Source organism: Protomyctophum parallelum, assembly GCF_964188405.1.
Source record: "Protomyctophum parallelum genome assembly, chromosome: 9".
In the NCBI taxonomy this organism is placed as follows: domain Eukaryota; kingdom Metazoa; phylum Chordata; class Actinopteri; order Myctophiformes; family Myctophidae; genus Protomyctophum; species Protomyctophum parallelum.
Genome location: NC_139706.1, coordinates 2,552,017 through 2,570,667, shown reverse-complemented (window position 1 = coordinate 2,570,667; position 18,651 = coordinate 2,552,017). Strand labels below are relative to the sequence as shown.

The 18,651-nt window shown below is 46.6% G+C and overlaps 1 protein-coding gene across 1 annotated transcript; it reads left to right on the top strand.

Annotated features, from left to right (window-relative positions):
* Positions 1 to 7,616: 7,616 nt before the first annotated feature.
* tmem160 (transmembrane protein 160) lies at positions 7,617 to 13,815 on the top strand. Its single transcript, XM_083773558.1, has 4 exons — positions 7,617 to 7,948; positions 8,748 to 8,772; positions 9,765 to 9,857; positions 12,760 to 13,815. The coding sequence occupies exons 1-4, from the start codon at positions 7,679 to 7,681 to the stop codon at positions 13,101 to 13,103; spliced, it is 732 nt and encodes a 243-aa protein (XP_083629684.1). The 5' UTR covers positions 7,617 to 7,678; the 3' UTR covers positions 13,104 to 13,815.
* Positions 13,816 to 18,651: the final 4,836 nt, after the last annotated feature.

Below are 18,651 nucleotides of genomic sequence, written 5' to 3'. Positions count from 1 at the left end.
GTTCCCTCAGCCCTATGTTCCCTCAGCCCCGAGGTGCGCTGCGGGTCGGGAGAGGGTTGCGGTTAGGTTTAGGTGTCTGCCCCGGGGGTGCGCTGCGGGTCGGGAGAGGGTTGCGGTTAGGTTTAGGTGTCTGCCCCGGGGGAGGTTAGGGCTGTCCATAATTAACCCCTAGGCCTGGGAGGCGTGGCCAAACCAATAACCCAATTAACCAAGTATCTACAGACTATTCTAGGCTAATAAGGCTAGATAATAACAGAAATAATAATCAAAAAACACAGTGAAATGGCTTCTACAGTGAGGATTTTGCATGTTTACATGATATATCATGTAAAAATGATTACTTGGATCTTTAATCTCAGAGAGAGAGAGAGAGAGAGAGAGAGAGAGAGAGAGACCGCCCCAAGCCGTGGATATCCACGGCTTCCCAACTAGATTACTTTATCTAGTTTGTATTTGTGCTTGTTATTGTGTATTCATATAATTATGCCTACCTAGATTGCCTGTTTCTCTCACACCACCTGGCAACACTGCCTCTTCTCCATCTCTTCCTGGTGTGTCGTGTCGTTGGCCGCGGCTGGTCGGTGTGGGCTCCGTCTAATGAGCAAATTTAAGACTTCCGCTCTGAGAGCTAGCAGATTTAAGACATCCGGTTGCCTTCAGAATAAAATAATATTTTAATTCGTTAATTAAATAACTATTACGTTACATTATTAGTGTAAAAGTGTGTTCTTTTCGTTAAGAATCACCCAACAAGGATTGTAGTTTAGCCCAGCCGGGCAATAGTTTATTATAAAGTCCCGTGCTAAGAGTAGTAATAAACAACCTGTCAGCTCAGTCTAGTGCAACCAACAACAGGTACCGTGCGAGAGGTGCAACCAACAACAGGCACCGTGCGGAACCGTGCGTCACGCACTTGTATAAGCAAGGTTCCTATCCAAACAATAAAGGTTCCTATTTCATCAAGAAATAATACACCTATTATAACAATTAGTATTATTATTACATTACAGTTATTGTAAAGACACACATTATGTTTCTGTGTAAAAATAAGTAATTAAATTACTAATAAGTAATTAAATAATAATAAAAGTTATCTAAATGGATAAATGCTATTCACTGGAGTGCATGGACTTTATAAAGTGGACACTGGACAAAAGAGGCCTCCGCGAGGCAACTATCTGGACATACCCACACGTTCGGGGAGATGTCCTCTACCACACTCCACTCTCCGCTAAGCGGGAGAGGTGTAAAATTCACAGCAGCAGACCGTCTACTGTGGTCAATGCTGAAAAAAGTACCGTTTCCGGACCCAGAATGGACACTGGACAAAGAGGCCTCCGCGAGGCAACTATCTGGACATACCCACACGTTCGGGGAGATGTCCTCTACCACACTCCACTCTCCGCTAAGCGGGAGAGGTGTAAAATTCACAGCAGCAGACCTTTTACTGTGGTCAAGGCTGACAAAAAGTACCGTTTCCGGACCCAGAATGGACACTGGACAAAGAGGCCTCCGCGAGGCAACTATCTGGACATACCCGCACGTTCGGGGAGATGTTCTCTACCACACTCCACTCTCCGCTAAGCGGGAGAGGTGTAAAATTCACAGCAGCAGACCTTTTACTGTGGTCAAGGCTGACAAAAAGTACCGTTTCCGGACCCAGAATGGACACTGGACAAAAGACGGCTCCGCGAGGCAACTATCTGGACATACCCACGCGTTCGGGGAGATGTCCTCTACCACACCACACTCTCCGCTAAGCGGGAGAGGTGTAAAATTCACAGCAGCAGCCCTTCTACTGTGGTCAAGGCTGACAAAAAGTACCGTTTCCGGACCCAGAATGGACACTGGACAAAGAGGCCTCCGCGAGGCAACTATCTGGACATACCCACACGTTCGGGGAGATGTCCTCTACCACACCCCACTCTCCGCTAAGCGGGAGAGGTGTAAAATTCACAGCAGCAGCCCTTCTACTGTGGTCAAGGCTGACAAAAAGTACCGTTTCCGGACCCAGAATGGACACTGGACAAAGAGGCCTCCGCGAGGCAACTATCTGGACATACCCACACGTTCGGGGAGATGTCCTCTACCACACCCCACTCTCCGCTAAGCGGGAGAGGTGTAAAATTCACAGCAGCAGCCCTTCTACTGTGGTCAAGGCTGACAAAAAGTACCGTTTCCGGACCCAGAATGGACACTGGACAAAGAGGCCTCCGCGAGGCAACTATCTGGACATACCCACACGTTCGGGGAGATGTCCTCTACCACACCACACTCTCCGCTAAGCGGGAGAGGTGTAAAATTCACAGCAGCAGACCTTTTACTGTGGTCAAGGCTGACAAAAAGTACCGTTTCCGGACCCAGAATGGACACTGGACAAAGAGGCCTCCGCGAGGCAACTATCTGGACATACCCGCACGTTCGGGGAGATGTTCTCTACCACACTCCACTCTCCGCTAAGCGGGAGAGGTGTAAAATTCACAGCAGCAGACCTTTTACTGTGGTCAAGGCTGACAAAAAGTACCGTTTCCGGACCCAGAATGGACACTGGACAAAAGACGGCCATGATGGAGTCTGTAAAGGTGGGTTTTCAGACTACGGCGGAAGATTGGGAGTGATGCTGCAGTTCTGACTGCAATGGGAAGTGCATTCCACAGTTTTGGAGCCAGAAGGGAGAAATAGAGGGTTTGATCCCATCTTTCTGGCTGGGCGGGCGGTGCCCAGGTATAGATGAGGTGACAACGATCGATCGTTGTATTACAATCGTTGTATTACAAAAGTGATGGGATGTCTTTGTTCAATGATCAGCTCCCATTTGCTGTCATCCAAAATGGGAGGGTCCAGTTTTAATATAAATTGAGGTCACATAAACCGACTTTTATTTCCAAGTTACTTGCGACATTGCATGTAACATGGACGTTTTTGGCAAGCGTCACAGAGCTCTTGAATGGCCATCCTCCAGGGTTTCCAAGAACAAGGTTCACAGGACAGTGATTCCGTCACTGGACATCATCCAGGACAAAGAGGTACGTACGTCTCATAGTGGTGGACAGTACTATTTTGTTAGTTTCTTTTCATTTGCTGCTTTCTTATTTTTACGGATTTTAGCTGTTTTTGACAGGGGGGCGGGGGCATTCGAGGATGCAGAATGCAGCAAATGAAAGAAAATTAACACTCACCTTTTAGTTTCTCTAATAACAACCTAAAACATGAACCTTAGCCATTTATGCAATTTATTCTGTACATTGAGAATGTTATAGAATGGATTTTGACTGTCTTTGTTTCTTTGCGCAGTTTGTTTTGATCATAGGCGATTCACACCTCAGAGCTCTAGTTGATGGGTTCGTGGACATGCCAGCCGGCCGGCTGGCATTCGGATTCATGTCAACGCCAGGTGGAGACGCGGACCATATCAGAGAAGAGATTTGCGCTTCAGCTCTTCCCTACTCACCTGACTTGGTTTGTCTTCTTGCACCCAGCAACAACTTAACATCAAGCAGAACAATTGAAGAGGCTGCCAGAGCGTTTCAAAGACTGCTTCGCACAGCTGTCGACAAATGGCCGGAGAATAGTGGTAGGAAAGGCAGATAACAAAGATTTAGATTTCTGTACCATAAGGGCATGTAAGAGTCATTTGATGAAACAGGCAAGTCACATTTGCAAACAACAGTACATACACAGAGATAAGAGGTATACTTTGGCTATGTACATCTTCAGCACTTTAGTTAATGCCAAAACACTACAACAAACAAGTACAATAGTACAAGCTGCTTGTATTGTACTTGGTAGTAAAAGGAACTCCAGCGTGGTGCAAGCCAGTCTTGACACCATCATGTCTGAGACACAGAATCTAGCGCCACAGAAAGAAAATGTTGATAAAAAGCATGATCAACAAGACACTATGATTGATCATGACTTATTTGGTGATTTTGAGGATGTCAGTGAAAGTACATCTCCTTTCAAAGAACATTTTGACACAGTAAGGACTGAAGCCAATAAAGCAATGAAAACCACCAATGACACAGGTGAAAATACCTACCATGGGGAACTGATTTTAAACAAGCTGTTCAAGATGCTCCCAACTATTCCAATATGGTCAGATCTCCTCTCAGGTGATTTGCAGAGATTCTCTGGAGCCTATGCTACACAAATAAACCTGTGTAAGAAAAGCACAGCTATTTCTGAGGCCACATTCAAAAACACAAAAGTGTTGCTTTTACGAAATGAGAAACACAGACTTGACGAATGTGTACAGCACATGCGCTTATTTTACAACCAGTCAGCCATAGATTTCTGTGACAAAGCAGCATACAGAACAACACAGGTAGAGTGCGTAAACCCAGCACCTGTAGAAAATTGGAACAAAAAACGAAAATTGCCAAAACATCTTAGGGGCTCTTATCAACACCGGCCATCCCCACATTCAAAGATGTTCTTACAAAATCAAAGCTCAGCAAGTGTGCCAGACAAAACAAAGCCACAAATCAGATGCACAGAGACAGGATTTTGCAATAGCATATGCAGGTTTGCGAATAATGAAAATAATTGTTGGCTAAATGCAACTCTACAATCTATACTGCATCTACAAGTAGTACAAGATAAATTGAAACCATTGACACCTACTTTGATGGTTCAGTATATGCCGGGGAATTTAGCAGCTCTCATTCAAGCGTTTTTTCAAAATCCAGGTCACACATTTGATTGCAAAACAATCCGTGGTGTCACTCAAGAACTAGTGAATAGCATCCCAGACTTGGCCTTAGGAATGCACAATGACCCATTAGATTTTATACACAAACTAGTAGTTTGGTTGAGTATGTGTGGTGTCCACACAGTTGTTCAAGCAAAACATACAGACATCTGTACATTCTGTGCCTGGACAGTTGAAAGCAATTCTTCTATTACTAATATTTTTGCATTACCGCTGCCACAGAAAAGAAAGTCCCTCAATTCTCTTTTCGAACACTCAATCATGGAAGGTGTAAGTCCAGACAAGTGTACAGCATGTGGTTGTGATATGAAGCGACAAATATGTTGGAATGACTCTCCTGATTTCATTACTCTTTCTCTGTCGCGTGTTACTGATTGTGGGTCGGTGAGCCGCAGGCATGTAGAACCATCTGGTGTAATCGAAATTCCTATTTGTGACGGCGGTAAAATTAAGTATAAGTTGGCCTCAATCATTTGTCATATAGGCTCTATGGCCAAAACTGGACACTTTTGGGCAGACTTGCTTTATGACAATGTTGTAATTAAAGCAAATGACACAATGATAGAAATATTACCAGCAGCAAATGCTGTGCGAGAGTCAAAAGTAAATGGGTGCTTATATTTCTATGTGAAATGTGGTGATGCTGGCATCACAATAGACAAGGATAATTGCCTCGCGGAGGCCTCTTTGTCCAGTGTCCATTCTGGGTCCGGAAACGGTACTTTTTGTCAGCCTTGACCACAGTAGACGGTCTGCTGCTGTGAATTTTACACCTCTCCCGCTTAGCGGAGAGTGTGGTGTGGTAGAGGACATCTCCCCGAACGTGTGGGTATGTCCAGATAGTTGCCTCGCGGAGGCCTCTTTGTCCAGTGTCCATTCTGGGTCCGGAAACGGTACTTTTTGTCAGCCTTGACCACAGTAAAAGGTCTGCTGCTGTGAATTTTACACCTCTCCCGCTTAGCGGAGAGTGGAGTGTGGTAGAGGACATCTCCCCGAACGTGCGGGTATGTCCAGATAGTTGCCTCGCGGAGCCGTCTTTTGTCCAGTGTCCATTCTGGGTCCGGAAACGGTACTTTTTGTCAGCCTTGACCACAGTAAAAGGTCTGCTGCTGTGAATTTTACACCTCTCCCGCTTAGCGGAGAGTGTGGTGTGGTAGAGGACATCTCCCCGAACGTGTGGGTATGTCCAGATAGTTGCCTCGCGGAGGCCTCTTTGTCCAGTGTCCATTCTGGGTCCGGAAACGGTACTTTTTGTCAGCATTGACCACAGTAGACGGTCTGCTGCTGTGAATTTTACACCTCTCCCGCTTAGCGGAGAGTGTGGTGTGGTAGAGGACATCTCCCCGAACGTGTGGGTATGTCCAGATAGTTGCCTCGCGGAGGCCTCTTTGTCCAGTGTCCATTCTGGGTCCGGAAACGGTACTTTTTGTCAGCCTTGACCACAGTAAAAGGTCTGCTGCTGTGAATTTTACACCTCTCCCGCTTAGCGGAGAGTGGAGTGTGGTAGAGGACATCTCCCCGAACGTGCGGGTATGTCCAGATAGTTGCCTCGCGGAGCCGTCTTTTGTCCAGTGTCCATTCTGGGTCCGGAAACGGTACTTTTTGTCAGCCTTGACCACAGTAAAAGGTCTGCTGCTGTGAATTTTACACCTCTCCCGCTTAGCGGAGAGTGTGGTGTGGTAGAGGACATCTCCCCGAACGTGTGGGTATGTCCAGATAGTTGCCTCGCGGAGGCCTCTTTGTCCAGTGTCCATTCTGGGTCCGGAAACGGTACTTTTTTCAGCATTGACCACAGTAGACGGTCTGCTGCTGTGAATTTTACACCTCTCCCGCTTAGCGGAGAGTGGGGTGTGGTAGAGGACATCTCCCCGAACGTGTGGGTATGTCCAGATAGTTGCCTCGCGGAGGCCTCTTTGTCCAGTGTCCATTCTGGGTCCGGAAACGGTACTTTTTGTCAGCCTTGACCACAGTAAAAGGTCTGCTGCTGTGAATTTTACACCTCTCCCGCTTAGCGGAGAGTGGAGTGTGGTAGAGGACATCTCCCCGAACGTGCGGGTATGTCCAGATAGTTGCCTCGCGGAGCCGTCTTTTGTCCAGTGTCCATTCTGGGTCCGGAAACGGTACTTTTTGTCAGCCTTGACCACAGTAAAAGGTCTGCTGCTGTGAATTTTACACCTCTCCCGCTTAGCGGAGAGTGTGGTGTGGTAGAGGACATCTCCCCGAACGTGTGGGTATGTCCAGATAGTTGCCTCGCGGAGGCCTCTTTGTCCAGTGTCCATTCTGGGTCCGGAAACGGTACTTTTTTCAGCATTGACCACAGTAGACGGTCTGCTGCTGTGAATTTTACACCTCTCCCGCTTAGCGGAGAGTGTGGTGTGGTAGAGGACATCTCCCCGAACGTGTGGGTATGTCCAGATAGTTGCCTCGCGGAGGCCTCTTTGTCCAGTGTCCATTCTGGGTCCGGAAACGGTACTTTTTTCAGCATTGACCACAGTAGAAGGTCTGCTGCTGTGAATTTTACACCTCTCCCGCTTAGCGGAGAGTGGGGTGTGGTAGAGGACATCTCCCCGAACGCGTGGGTATGTCCAGATAGTTGCCTCGCGGAGCCGTCTTTTGTCCAGTGTCCACTTTATAAAGTCCATGCACTCCAGTGAATAGCATTTATCCATTTAGATAACTTTATTATTATTATTATAATGATTTAATTACTTATTTTTACACAGAAACATAATGTGTGTCTTATAGCATCATATAGCATCATTTAAATGCTTAATTTGTAGTTTTAATGTGCAAATTAAACTTTTTTTCAATACTCTAGAGGGTACTCTTATTTTGAAGAGATCGTCCACCGGAAGCCTTAAATCTGTTCATTAGATCTGTTCACTAGACGCTGCCGTCGGTGTGAAGGTTCATGTTGTGGTTGTTTGGCTGTTTCGTTCACTGCATGTGACTGTGAGTGATATAATCATGATGAATGCTGCTTGGAGGAGTTTGTTTACGAAGAGGCGCCTCATCCTGCCTCAGGTCGCTCGGATCATAAACGTGGTGCGGCCGCCGCACTGGCCGCAGTACGTCGGGGGTCTGTCGGCGAGGAGCCGGGGGCTCCAGGGGTCGGCGCGGAGCCGGGTCGGGGAGAAGGGACCCGGCTGGGGGAAGAGCAGTCCCCGCTCCCCGGAGCAGCAGCAGCAGCAGCAGCGGTACCACCGACTGGATGACCTGGACAAGGCGGATGCCCTGGTGAGTTAGTTGCAGGTTAAAAGTATAGCCTATACAACTAAAAAGCCTCATTATGAATGATAACAAGGCAAGAGTATATACATTATTTGGCCCCAAGATCCATTGATTGATTGATTGATAAATGTATTAACAGTTTGTAGAATTACAGTACATTTCAAGCACAAACTCAAATACAAAGACTGTTAACTGTGAGTGGACGACCCAATTAAGCATTACACTTGTTTACAACAGGGTCCACATTGTTCAATTCATCAAAGAATCCAGATCTACAGACTACAGATGATCGGAGCCTGTTAGCTCAGGGTCCATTATAAAAACCCACTGTCATGTTATGAACTATACTTTCTGAACTGGCAGCCCATATAGCTTTATATACCTATATGAGTTTTCAAAGTTCGGGGTTGGAAGCACTAATTCACTCACTCAACTTCCTGAATACATGCACAATTTCATTTCGAAACATAATGGTATTTCAATGACAACATAATGGCTGCACGTGGGAGTTTGAAAAAACACCTGTGTGCGCTTCACATTACAAATGACTTGTTTCCATGAATGGTCTAGCTTTTAAATGGAGCTCGTTTTGCAGCCTAGATACAGACCGCTTCTAACGTTGCTTGTGGTGAATAGGAGACTCATAACTGACATATAGCTGAAACCTGACAGTCATACCGTTCCCCTGGGTGGAATGGAAGTTATCCCATTCCGTTTCATTCTTTGCATCTATCAATCACCATGTCAATTCTGTATCTTGGCCTAACGGAGTAATTAACTTTTTTTACCCTTCTTATTTTGGCAGATGCTGAGAAAGTCACATGAAACAGGTAACTCAACTGTGATGACGCAACTGGCCAATCTCTGTATTCAGTGGATTAAGCTACAAAGCATAACAAAGTGTAACCCAACTGCTAACCAAGTCCATCAAACTCCAGTAACCATAAACAGTGAAAATAGTAGAACAAAAGGATTAACCTTGTTCCCCCAGCCTGCAGTTTGTTCCATAGTTTGATGTTTGACCCGTCCTTCCGTCAGTCCTTAATTCCTTCCCTTAATAAGCCTTTTCCAAACTTTCCATAGAAAACACACTTCCCTTCCACCTCATGCTCGTCCCATCTTGTGGCAGTGTCTGCTCCTCTTAGGTGGGTGTTAAAGGCGCAGAGCGCCACAAGGTGGTGGCAGTTTTATGATTGCAGCCCCGTCCCGGGCGTCGGCACCACAGGTGAACTTGATCATTCTATAATTGCAGCTGATAGCTGAGGGCTGATTTCACCCCCAACACCAGCTGGGCACGTCCCCGTGGGCAGGGAACCCTTCAATCAAAGGCACTGGATGGAGAACTAGTCTCGCGTTACCAGACTGTTGCTTCTCGCAATTTACAAATGCTTCCATCATGCAGTCTGGAGCAACGGAAGAGCTGCCATGAGTAAAATATAAATGCTTCCATCATACAGTCTGGAGCAACGGAAGAGCTGCCATGAGTAAAATATAAATGCTTCCGTCATACAGTCTGGAGCAACGGAAGAGCTGCCATGAGTAAAATATAAATGCTTCCGTCATACAGTCTGGAGCGACGGAAGAGCTGCCATGAGTAAAATATAAATGCTTCCATCATACAGTCTGGAGCGACGGAAGAGCTGTCATGAGTAAAATATAAAGCGGAAGTGGAGCCTCCTCCCCACTTCAGTTTCGTCTTTACAAGTCGCACAAATTTATCCGAAATAAAAAAATAAAATGTAAAGATAATTTAAAATATATTTGAAAGTGAACACATCTCTCCTGCCTCAGACTGTTGAGCGTTGTCTGTGTGTCGTTACAGGCTTCCTGTCGTGGTTCAGGAACGGCCTGCTGGCCACTGGGATTGGAGTCATAGCCTTTGTCCAGAGTGATGTTGGTCGAGAAGCTGGATATGGTACGACACATGGCTGTTACCTCCATTGCAATACAGTTAAAGAGCAGCATTAATTTGTGAAACTAGTCCTTACCCATTCTGAATAATATTCAGAACGGGTAAGGACTAGATTCACATCATTTGCTGTTCATATATTATATGAACAGCAAATGATGTTCAGTGTGGTGTCGAAACGGCGTGTGTGTTCACGTTAACATGCCCCGTCCGAGTTGTTTTCCCTGTGTGGGTCTGTTACGCGGAAAAGTGTGTCCCAGTATTAATCTGTGTCCGTCCCAACATGCATTTCACTGGTGACCTGGAATAGGACAGACAGCGATCAGTGAATTTAGTAATGATGATACACACACTAAACTGTCCCCTTCAGGACGGGAACCCCTTTTGGTGTTTTAAGCATTATGTTATACTTTAACTATTGAAAAATAGCAGATCTACAAGCTCATAGCGCGCCACCGAGTGCCACGCTATGAGCTTGTAGACCTGAAACTTTGAAAAATCGTGACAACGTGCCGCAAATCTTTGAATACAAATTATTTCAGAGCGAACGTTTAACTCAAATCTTTGCTTCTCGGGGGGGGGGGTCCCTGGAACTACATATTTTGGGGGTTATGGGGGTCCGCAGCCAAATACAGATAGTTCTGGGGGTCCTTGGCGTGAAAAAGGTTGAGCACCACTGACATAGAAACAGGTTTTTCAGAAAACTGTTTAGAAGCCTTTTTCTTTTCTTTTTTTTAATCGGCCTCAGGCCTAAATTAGTTATAGGATTCGTGCTTCAGCAGGGATTTCTGAGGGGAAGTCCCAACCATCGTTTTTAATTAATTTAATAATACAAAAACTCTGAGCACTGATAAAACGTGCTTTTAACCAAGCTGCAATTCATAGATCCAATGGGGGGCGACATTGCATAGTCTATCGGTGAAAGTCTTTAGAACTATCATCTTGATATATTCGCCACAGGGAATTGGTAAGAATTCACAAGGAGACAAGGATGGAGTGTTGCTCGTAGGCACAGTCTTTGTTGAATGTAACGGCACAATTAAAGAGCACAGTATGGTAGATTGGCAAAGACACAATAATCTTTGTCTGTTCGTGTGGTTCTAAAGGAGGGAGGGCGACAAAGGGGATCACAATATATAGTATGCATTGCTTACAATACAGCAAACTCCTCCATTAATACAAACAGTACTTACTCCACAAAGCACATAACTCACTACAACATACACCATGTACACAGCAGTTAAGTATTCACAAAGAATCACTTAAGTATATCCGCTTCATGAAAGGAAAGTATCACCATCATCAAATACAACATTGTCATAGCCTGGTTAATAAACCAGACCGAATCAGCCGTTGGCAAAAAAAAATACCGGCGGATTTCGGTCTGGAGAGGCTCAATTTTACGCCCATTTCCTACTCCAGAGAATGTGGCCTCCAATAGGGACACGGTATGCAATATGGGCAGGCTTTGGTACAGTGACGTTCAATGCTTGAGACCTTTGACTGACAGTAGCTCTGACCAATTGCGTCAAAGAGAAAATGTTTCCCTGGAAATGAAATCCAAGCTGAGCCTCCCCAGACTAATATCCCGCGGATCCGTGCGATATTAGTCTGGTTTATTAACCAGGCTAACATTGTCACCCATATTCTGTATATTAATACATACATGGTTGCCACATTGACATGGGGAAATCAAACAAATCATATTAATCATTAGTCTTGTCATTTACACGAATCAGAACCAAATAACAGTAATGTTGGTAACTTACTTTGGGTCCGTGACGCACACAACATAAACATTTGACAGGTAGTCGACTGGTAACACAGTAAAACAGACTAAATGAGATAGAAATGTTCAGCTCTGTTGCTGGCATGTTAGCTCCTCTCCTGTCCTTGTTCTGAAGTGAATGAAAGCTCTCTTCCAAGGGCGCGGTGACCCTGTGCTAATAATCACACCTGCACTGGATGTGACCTAATTGTCCATTTCAATTAGGGCCTTTTGTACACGTAGGCCTATGGGACGGTCTGTTTGCATGCTGCACAGTGCACGCACGCATCAGAAAAAGTGCATGTCAGAGAGATTACATTAATTTGCTGTAAGTGTTGTTGGACCTGCCCTCGCAGGTCTGTAACTCTTGACAGTGTATGAATGTGGTTCCATTCCATACCAACCATATACACTCTCAAGACCTTGAAGTTATAGAAAGTTTGAGAACAACTGATTCTCATGCTGTTCATGCTGTTATAAAATGGAAGTGACATTCTGGCCTGGCCCTGCTGTATTATTCCATTTTGGGCGAAAACCCCTTTTGGTGTAAGCATTATGATATGCTTTAATTATTGAAAAATAGCAGACCTACAAGCTCGTAGCGCGCCACGAGCTTGTAGGTCTGCTATTTTTGAAAAATCGAAGAACCACTGACATAGAAACATAGCTTTTTCAGAAAACTGTCAGGATTTAGAAGACATTTTTTAGAATCTGATCTCAGGTCAAAATGGGTTATATAGGCTTTGTTGGGACAAAAAGGTTCATTTTGGCATTCATTCTGTTGTTGTGTGCTCCTCCTCCTCCCCCTCCTCCTCCTCCTCCTCCTCCTCTCCCTCCTCCTCCTCCTCTCCCTCCTCCCCCTCCTCCTCCCCCTCCTCCCCCTCCTCCTCCTTCCCCTCCTCCTCCTTCCCCTCCTCCTCCTCCTCCCCCTCCTCTCCCTCCTCCTCCCCCTCCTCCTCCTCTCCCCCCTCTCCTCTCCTCTCCTCTCCTCTCCTCTCCTCTCCTCTCCTCTCCTCTCCTCTCCTCTCCTCTCCTCTCCTCTCCTCTCCTCTCCTCTCCTCTCCTCCTCCTCCTCCTCCTCCTCCTCCTCTTCCTCCCCCCCCTCCTCCTCCTCCCTCCTCTCATCCTCCTCCTCCTCAGCCTTCTTCATCCTGGGCGGCGTGTGTGTGTCTTTCGGCGCGGCGTCCTACGTGGGGAGTCTCCTCACGCTGCGGAGGCTCATGCTGCTCTCCGTCCCGGCCGTCATGCTGCACTCGGCCGTGGTGGGCAGCATCGCCCTCTTCTGGCTGTGTGCGGTGTCGCTCTACATCGGACGTCTGGAGGTGGAGATAATCCACGACGGGGAGGAGGACGAGGAGGAGGACGAGGAGGAGTGCCGGGAATGTCGGGAGAGACGCGAGCACCGGGGGGGTGACCGCCGGGGTTCCCATGACGATAGACACGGCAACAAGGGGGGCAGCGACAACAAAGGGCAGAACAAGTAGAGCTCTCCCCGGGGGAGATGGAAGGAGAAATGTGTGTTTTGTTCTAAGTTGGGGATTCCACTTATCTTGGTGTGTGTGTGTGTGTGTGTGTGTGTGTGTGTGTGTGTGTGTGTGTGTGTGTGTGTGTGTGTGTGTGTGTGTGTGTGTGTGTGCGTGCGTGCGTGCTATTTTTAAATTATAATACTGCTATTCTTTGTTACTGTATATTTGATGTGTAGACAGATTATTTCAAAGATTAAAATCTATATTTAGGACATTTTCTGGAAACCAGGTTAAAGTGCTGAAGGTTAAACCAGGTTAAAGTAAGTGCTGAAGCCAATTTGAGTTTGAGTTAATTCCAAACTTTAGTTGCACAGAGCCCTTTAGTTCTACACTACATCATCAATCAGAACAACATATCTAAAAATTATTATAGACTTTTTTTTTTTTTTTTTTTTTTTTTAACTTTTCACATTCTCATACAAACACACACGCATACAAACACACGTGCACACATTTGCCTCCAAATATTTGCATAATATAGGGCGTGCCTGGTAGCTCAGCCAGTTGCATGGACTACATTGTGCTCCTTGTGAGCGTGAGGACCCGGGTTCGAACCCCGCCCTCCCAGAGCGAGAGGACCCGGGTTCGAACCCCGCCCTCCCAGAGCGAGAGGACCCGGGTTCGAACCCCGCCCTCCCAGAGCGAGAGGACCCGGGTTCGAACCCCGCCCTCCCAGAGCGAGAGGACCCGGGTTCGAACCCCGCCCTCCCAGAGCGAGAGGACCCGGGTTCGAACCCCGCCCTCCCAGAGCGAGAGGACCCGGGTTCGAACCCCGCCCTCCCAGAGCGAGAGGACCCGGGTTCGAACCCCGCCCTCCCAGAGCGAGAGGACCCGGGTTCGAACCCCGCCCTCCCATTTTGTCTTGCGTGTCTCCTCTCTCTCTGTACCTTTGGTTTCCTGACTGTCTGCGGACCTAAAATCAAGCATACAATTATTATTATTACAATGCCATAATTGCTGCATCATATACAGGTGTATAAGTATTATATCCCTCTTGGTTGTGTTTGCTTTGACGAGCTCTGTACCAAACTATTCCTTTGCTACTTAATTTTTCATTTAACCCATTTAGGCCTGACGTCAACATTTAACCCATTCTGACCTGAGATCAGATTCATACGAGGTTTCCACTGGACACACACTGGGTCTGATTAACCCATTCTGACCTGAGATCAGATTCTAAAAAATGTCAGTCGTTCTTCGATTTTTTTCAAAAATAGCAGACCTACAAGCTCGTATCGCGCCACTCGGTGGCGCGATATGAGCTTGTAGATCTGCTATTTTTAAATAGCTAAAGCATAACATGATGCCGACACCAAAACGGGTGCCCGGTCAGAATGGGTTAAGAAAATGTCTTCTAAATTCTGACAGTTTTCTGAAATACCTCATGTTTCTGTATCAGAGGTGCTCAATATTTCATGTCAAGGACCCCCAAAAATCATATGTAATTGGCTGCCGACCCCCATCTGAAAATATGTTGTTCCAGGAACCCCTCAGAAGCAAAGATTTGAGTTAAAAACGTTCGCTCTGAAAGAATATTCTATTCCAAATTTGCGGCACATTTTCACGATTTAAAAAAATAGCAGACCTACAAGCTCATAGCGCGGCACTCGGTGCCGCGCTATGAGCTTGTAGATCTGCTATTTTTCAATAGCTAAATAGTATAACATAGTGCTTAAAACACCAAAAATGGGTTAACCTTCTGTGGACGCTGTTACTCTGACTATTCTTCATAGAAATCTGGGAATGCTTTATGGCTCAAATTGGCATGCTGGTATGATCGTCTTTATTTTTTTATTTCTTTTGTATTCCGAAAATATATTTTCAAAGGCTTATTCTTTTCTTTTTATTTGTTTTATCGCAATGCCACTTTGACTGTTTGTTAGTTTCTTGTGCAAGTTAATTAATCAAGACATTTTGTAGACTTTTTCAGAAGCCTGGTAGTTAGTGTGTGTGTGTGTGTGTGTGTGACTGTGTGTGTGTGTGTGTGTGTGTGTGTGTGTGTGTGTGTGTGTGTTCATCCTCACATCAATCTCAAAGTGTCACAGCACACGTCGGTCATCTTTTGGAATAGTTTTACACTGTAAATCAATTCCAATTATTATTATAATTTTTTCTACAAAATGATGCAACGTTTTGAGCATCGTTATAATTGAGTGGACATCCAGTGGGCTGCCAGTCCTATTATATTGCATTTGGGAATTACTATACTGTATGTACGTATTACTTTGTATGTCCTCATGTGTGCACGGCTCTCAGTGCATTATCTTGTACATAATACAACTCATTGAATATGCACATATATATAAACGCGTGTTTGCTTTATTTATTTATTTATGTTGGGTAAATTACCGTGGGGAGAAGATGGACTACCGCCCGGTATATGTTCTGCACGTATACAGGGCTGATGCAACACCGGATGACTCATGTAATGGTGAAGCTGTATTTTTGGATGATGCAAATATCGTGCAACATAATGGTGTGTTTCAGCAACGCTTAAACGTCTAAAGAGGCGTACTATAGTGTGTGTGTGTGTGTGTGTGTGTGTGTGTATTTAATATATGCTTACATACATACCGCATGTCAGTGGTTATCAACCTGTGGGCTGGGACCCGCTGTTGTGCCGTGAGAATATTACAAGTGGGCCCCCCCAAAAATATTTGGTCAAAACACTCATATTTTAAGTCTAATATAATATGAACACAAACTATGATGATGTAAAAAAAAAAAAAAGGTTTTCTTTAATACCTTCGAGATTATCGTATTGGATGTGGTGTGTGAGCTGTATTCTTGAGCAGGTCGCGCGCGTGCTGTGTGTGTGTCGTGTGTGTGTGTGTGTGTGTGTGTGTGTGTGTGTGTGTCGTGGGGTCGTTGGTGATAACCATCACTGACTGGGTTAGGGCGAGGGTCCCAGGTATATCTCCTCAAGTCATCGACAAGGTTGCCGTTTAATCTCACCTGGGAGTCGGCCTCTGTTTCTCTATCTCGACCCGTTATCTCTCCTCTGTCGCTCTCTCTCTCTCTCTCTCTCTCTCTCTCTCTCTCTCTCTCTCTCTCTCTCTCTCTCTCCGCCAAACTTGGAGTCGTCCTCATCGTGGATTCCCGAGGCGTCTCAGTGCGGTCGTCCTTCTTCATGCAGGGTGTGTCCTGAATGGGTGCTGCAGTGTGACCAATGCAATGCACCCCCCTCCTCCTCCTCCCCTTCCTCCTCCTCTCCCTCCTCCTCCCCTCCTCCCTCTCCCTCCTCCTCCCCCTCCCCCTCCTCTTCCTCCTCCCCTCCTCCTCTCCCCCTCCTCCTCCTCCTCCCCCTCCTCCTCCTCCTCTCCCCCTCCTCCTCTTCCTCCTCCTCCTCTTCCTCCTCCCCCTCTTCCTCCTCCCCCTCCCCCTCCTCTTCCTCCTCCTCCTCCTCTTCCCCCTCCTCCTCCTCCTCCTCCACCCTCCTCCTCCTCCTCCTCCTCTTCCTCCTCTTCCTCCACATATTCTTCTCCTTATGCTGCACCTCCTCCTCCTCTTTCCTCCACATCTTCTTCTCCTTATGCTGCACCTCCTCCTCCTCTTCCTCCACATCTTCTTCTCCTTATGCTGCACCTCCTCCTCCCCGAGTCCTCTCCTCTCCTCTCCTCCTTTAGATCCTCTTCCACCCCCCTCGGCTGCGTCTGACTGCACAGGCTCTGCTTGGCATGCAGGAGGCTCCCGGGGCCTGGCGCGTCTAAAGGGCAGGGCGCCCAGAGGCAGGAGACGCGCCCTCCCTGACAAACACCATCTACGCCCCAGACCCCTCCAGGCAAAGCTATAGCAGAGCAACGTATACTCCGGTCTGCATTCTGCAAGCAGCAGGCCAAACTCCAAGCCGTGCAGGTGGCCCCCTGGGTCTGGCTCCGTGCACAAACACAGGCCAGGTCTTTACTTTCTACTCACTCACTCACACCATGACGGCGGCGTCTCCTGCCAAACAGAACATTGACACCATAGTATGTATATAAACTAGGCTTCCATCTTAAGCCTTATCGGAAGCCAGAGCCTCAACCCTGTGTAGCCGTATAACCTTCGTGTTGTTTTGAGACTTAAAGAGATCGCTCGTCTGCTCTCAGGTGTTAAATGCCACCAGCACGGATCAGAAGGCCTGCCTGAGACTATAGAGAACGCCATCAACACAGAGGATCAACCTTCCCCTCCCCTCCCTTCTCTTCTCTCCCCCCCCCCCGGCCCCCGACTGGGGGAAAGTTTGAGACGGAGAAAGGGAGCGAGGATGCATGGGAGACAGGCGCAGCGGCGTTGGACGGAGATGGTTGGTTGGTGTGCGTTCAAGGAGAAAAGTGTCGAGCAGAGGAAGACGACGGGGAGAGGAGATGGAAATAGAAAGGCAGACCGCAAGAGAGAGAGAGAGAGAGAGAGAGAGAGAGAAAAAAGGTGAAGGGATAGACGATATGGAGAGAGAGAGAGCTGTCTCTGAGCCCCCATTCATCCTTCTCCATTATTCCTAGCCATATTTTTTTTCACTCTTTTCAACTGCATTTACATGTGCTCAGGTATTTCCCCCGGGACTGTGTGACTCCAATTCAACGGGGCAAGATAAGCCGTCAGAGTCACTGACAGAGGGGGCATATATGGGAGCGTCAATGACAGGCCCAGGTAGGAGGAAGAGAGGACAGTTGTGCCAAAGCGCGCGCACGCACGCACAAACACACACGCGCACCACACACGCACACACATGCACTGTGACACACACACACGTATACGTTATCGCAACCATGCGAGCCAGTCCTTCCTGTGCTATCACTAGGTAAAGGCTATCAGCAGTGGGCAGCTGGGGGTGACATCGGGAATGTTGAGATATTAAAAGAATCATAACCTCGTTCTTACGTTTTCCTCGTTTCTCGTTTCTCGTTTTCTGTCTTTTTTGTTTTTGCTCCATACACACATGTGTGCTTGCGAGTGTGCACACACACACACACACACACACACACACACACACACACACACACACATGAGCGTGCACACACACACACACACACACACACACACACACACACACGCGCACACACACACACACACACGTAGTACAATATTGAACACAATTTAAAGGTAGGGTGAACTAAAATAAAAGCCTGGGTACAGAGACTAAATATATTCTGATAGTAGGCCTATTTATGGAGCGTTTGTGCAGACTCTGTATCTCGTTATTAAACAGAAAATGCATTTTCAGTTCGGGTTCGGGATACCAGTTTTATCCAATCGGGATAGAGGACAATAACTCAAGTCAGGATTACGCAGATTAAACCATACAAGTGAAATTGGAAGCGATAAAGGGTACTCTCCTGATTGGCTGATTGGAATGAAGCTGATAAAAGGTTACTCTCCTGATTGGCTGACATTTATTTTTTGTCACCTGAAAATGTATTTGTTTATTTAAAATTACACCTGTGACTTTGTAGATCGGCTATTTTCGCCAGCATTGACTTGATTGATTGATGTATTTATTAAGAGTTTGGAGAATTACAGTACATAT

What these genes read in the sequence shown, in the direction of transcription:
- tmem160 (XM_083773558.1), top strand. Translation starts at nt 7,679, where the DNA reads ATGATGAATGCTGCTTGGAGGAGTTTGTTTACGAAGAGGCGCCTCATC. An exon ending in TGGACAAGGCGGATGCCCTG is followed by an intron (nt 7,949 to 8,747) that starts GTGAGTTAGTTG and finishes TTATTTTGGCAG; the next exon opens with ATGCTGAGAAAGTCACATGA. An exon ending in TGGTCGAGAAGCTGGATATG is followed by an intron (nt 9,858 to 12,759) that starts GTACGACACATG and finishes CCTCCTCCTCAG; the next exon opens with CCTTCTTCATCCTGGGCGGC.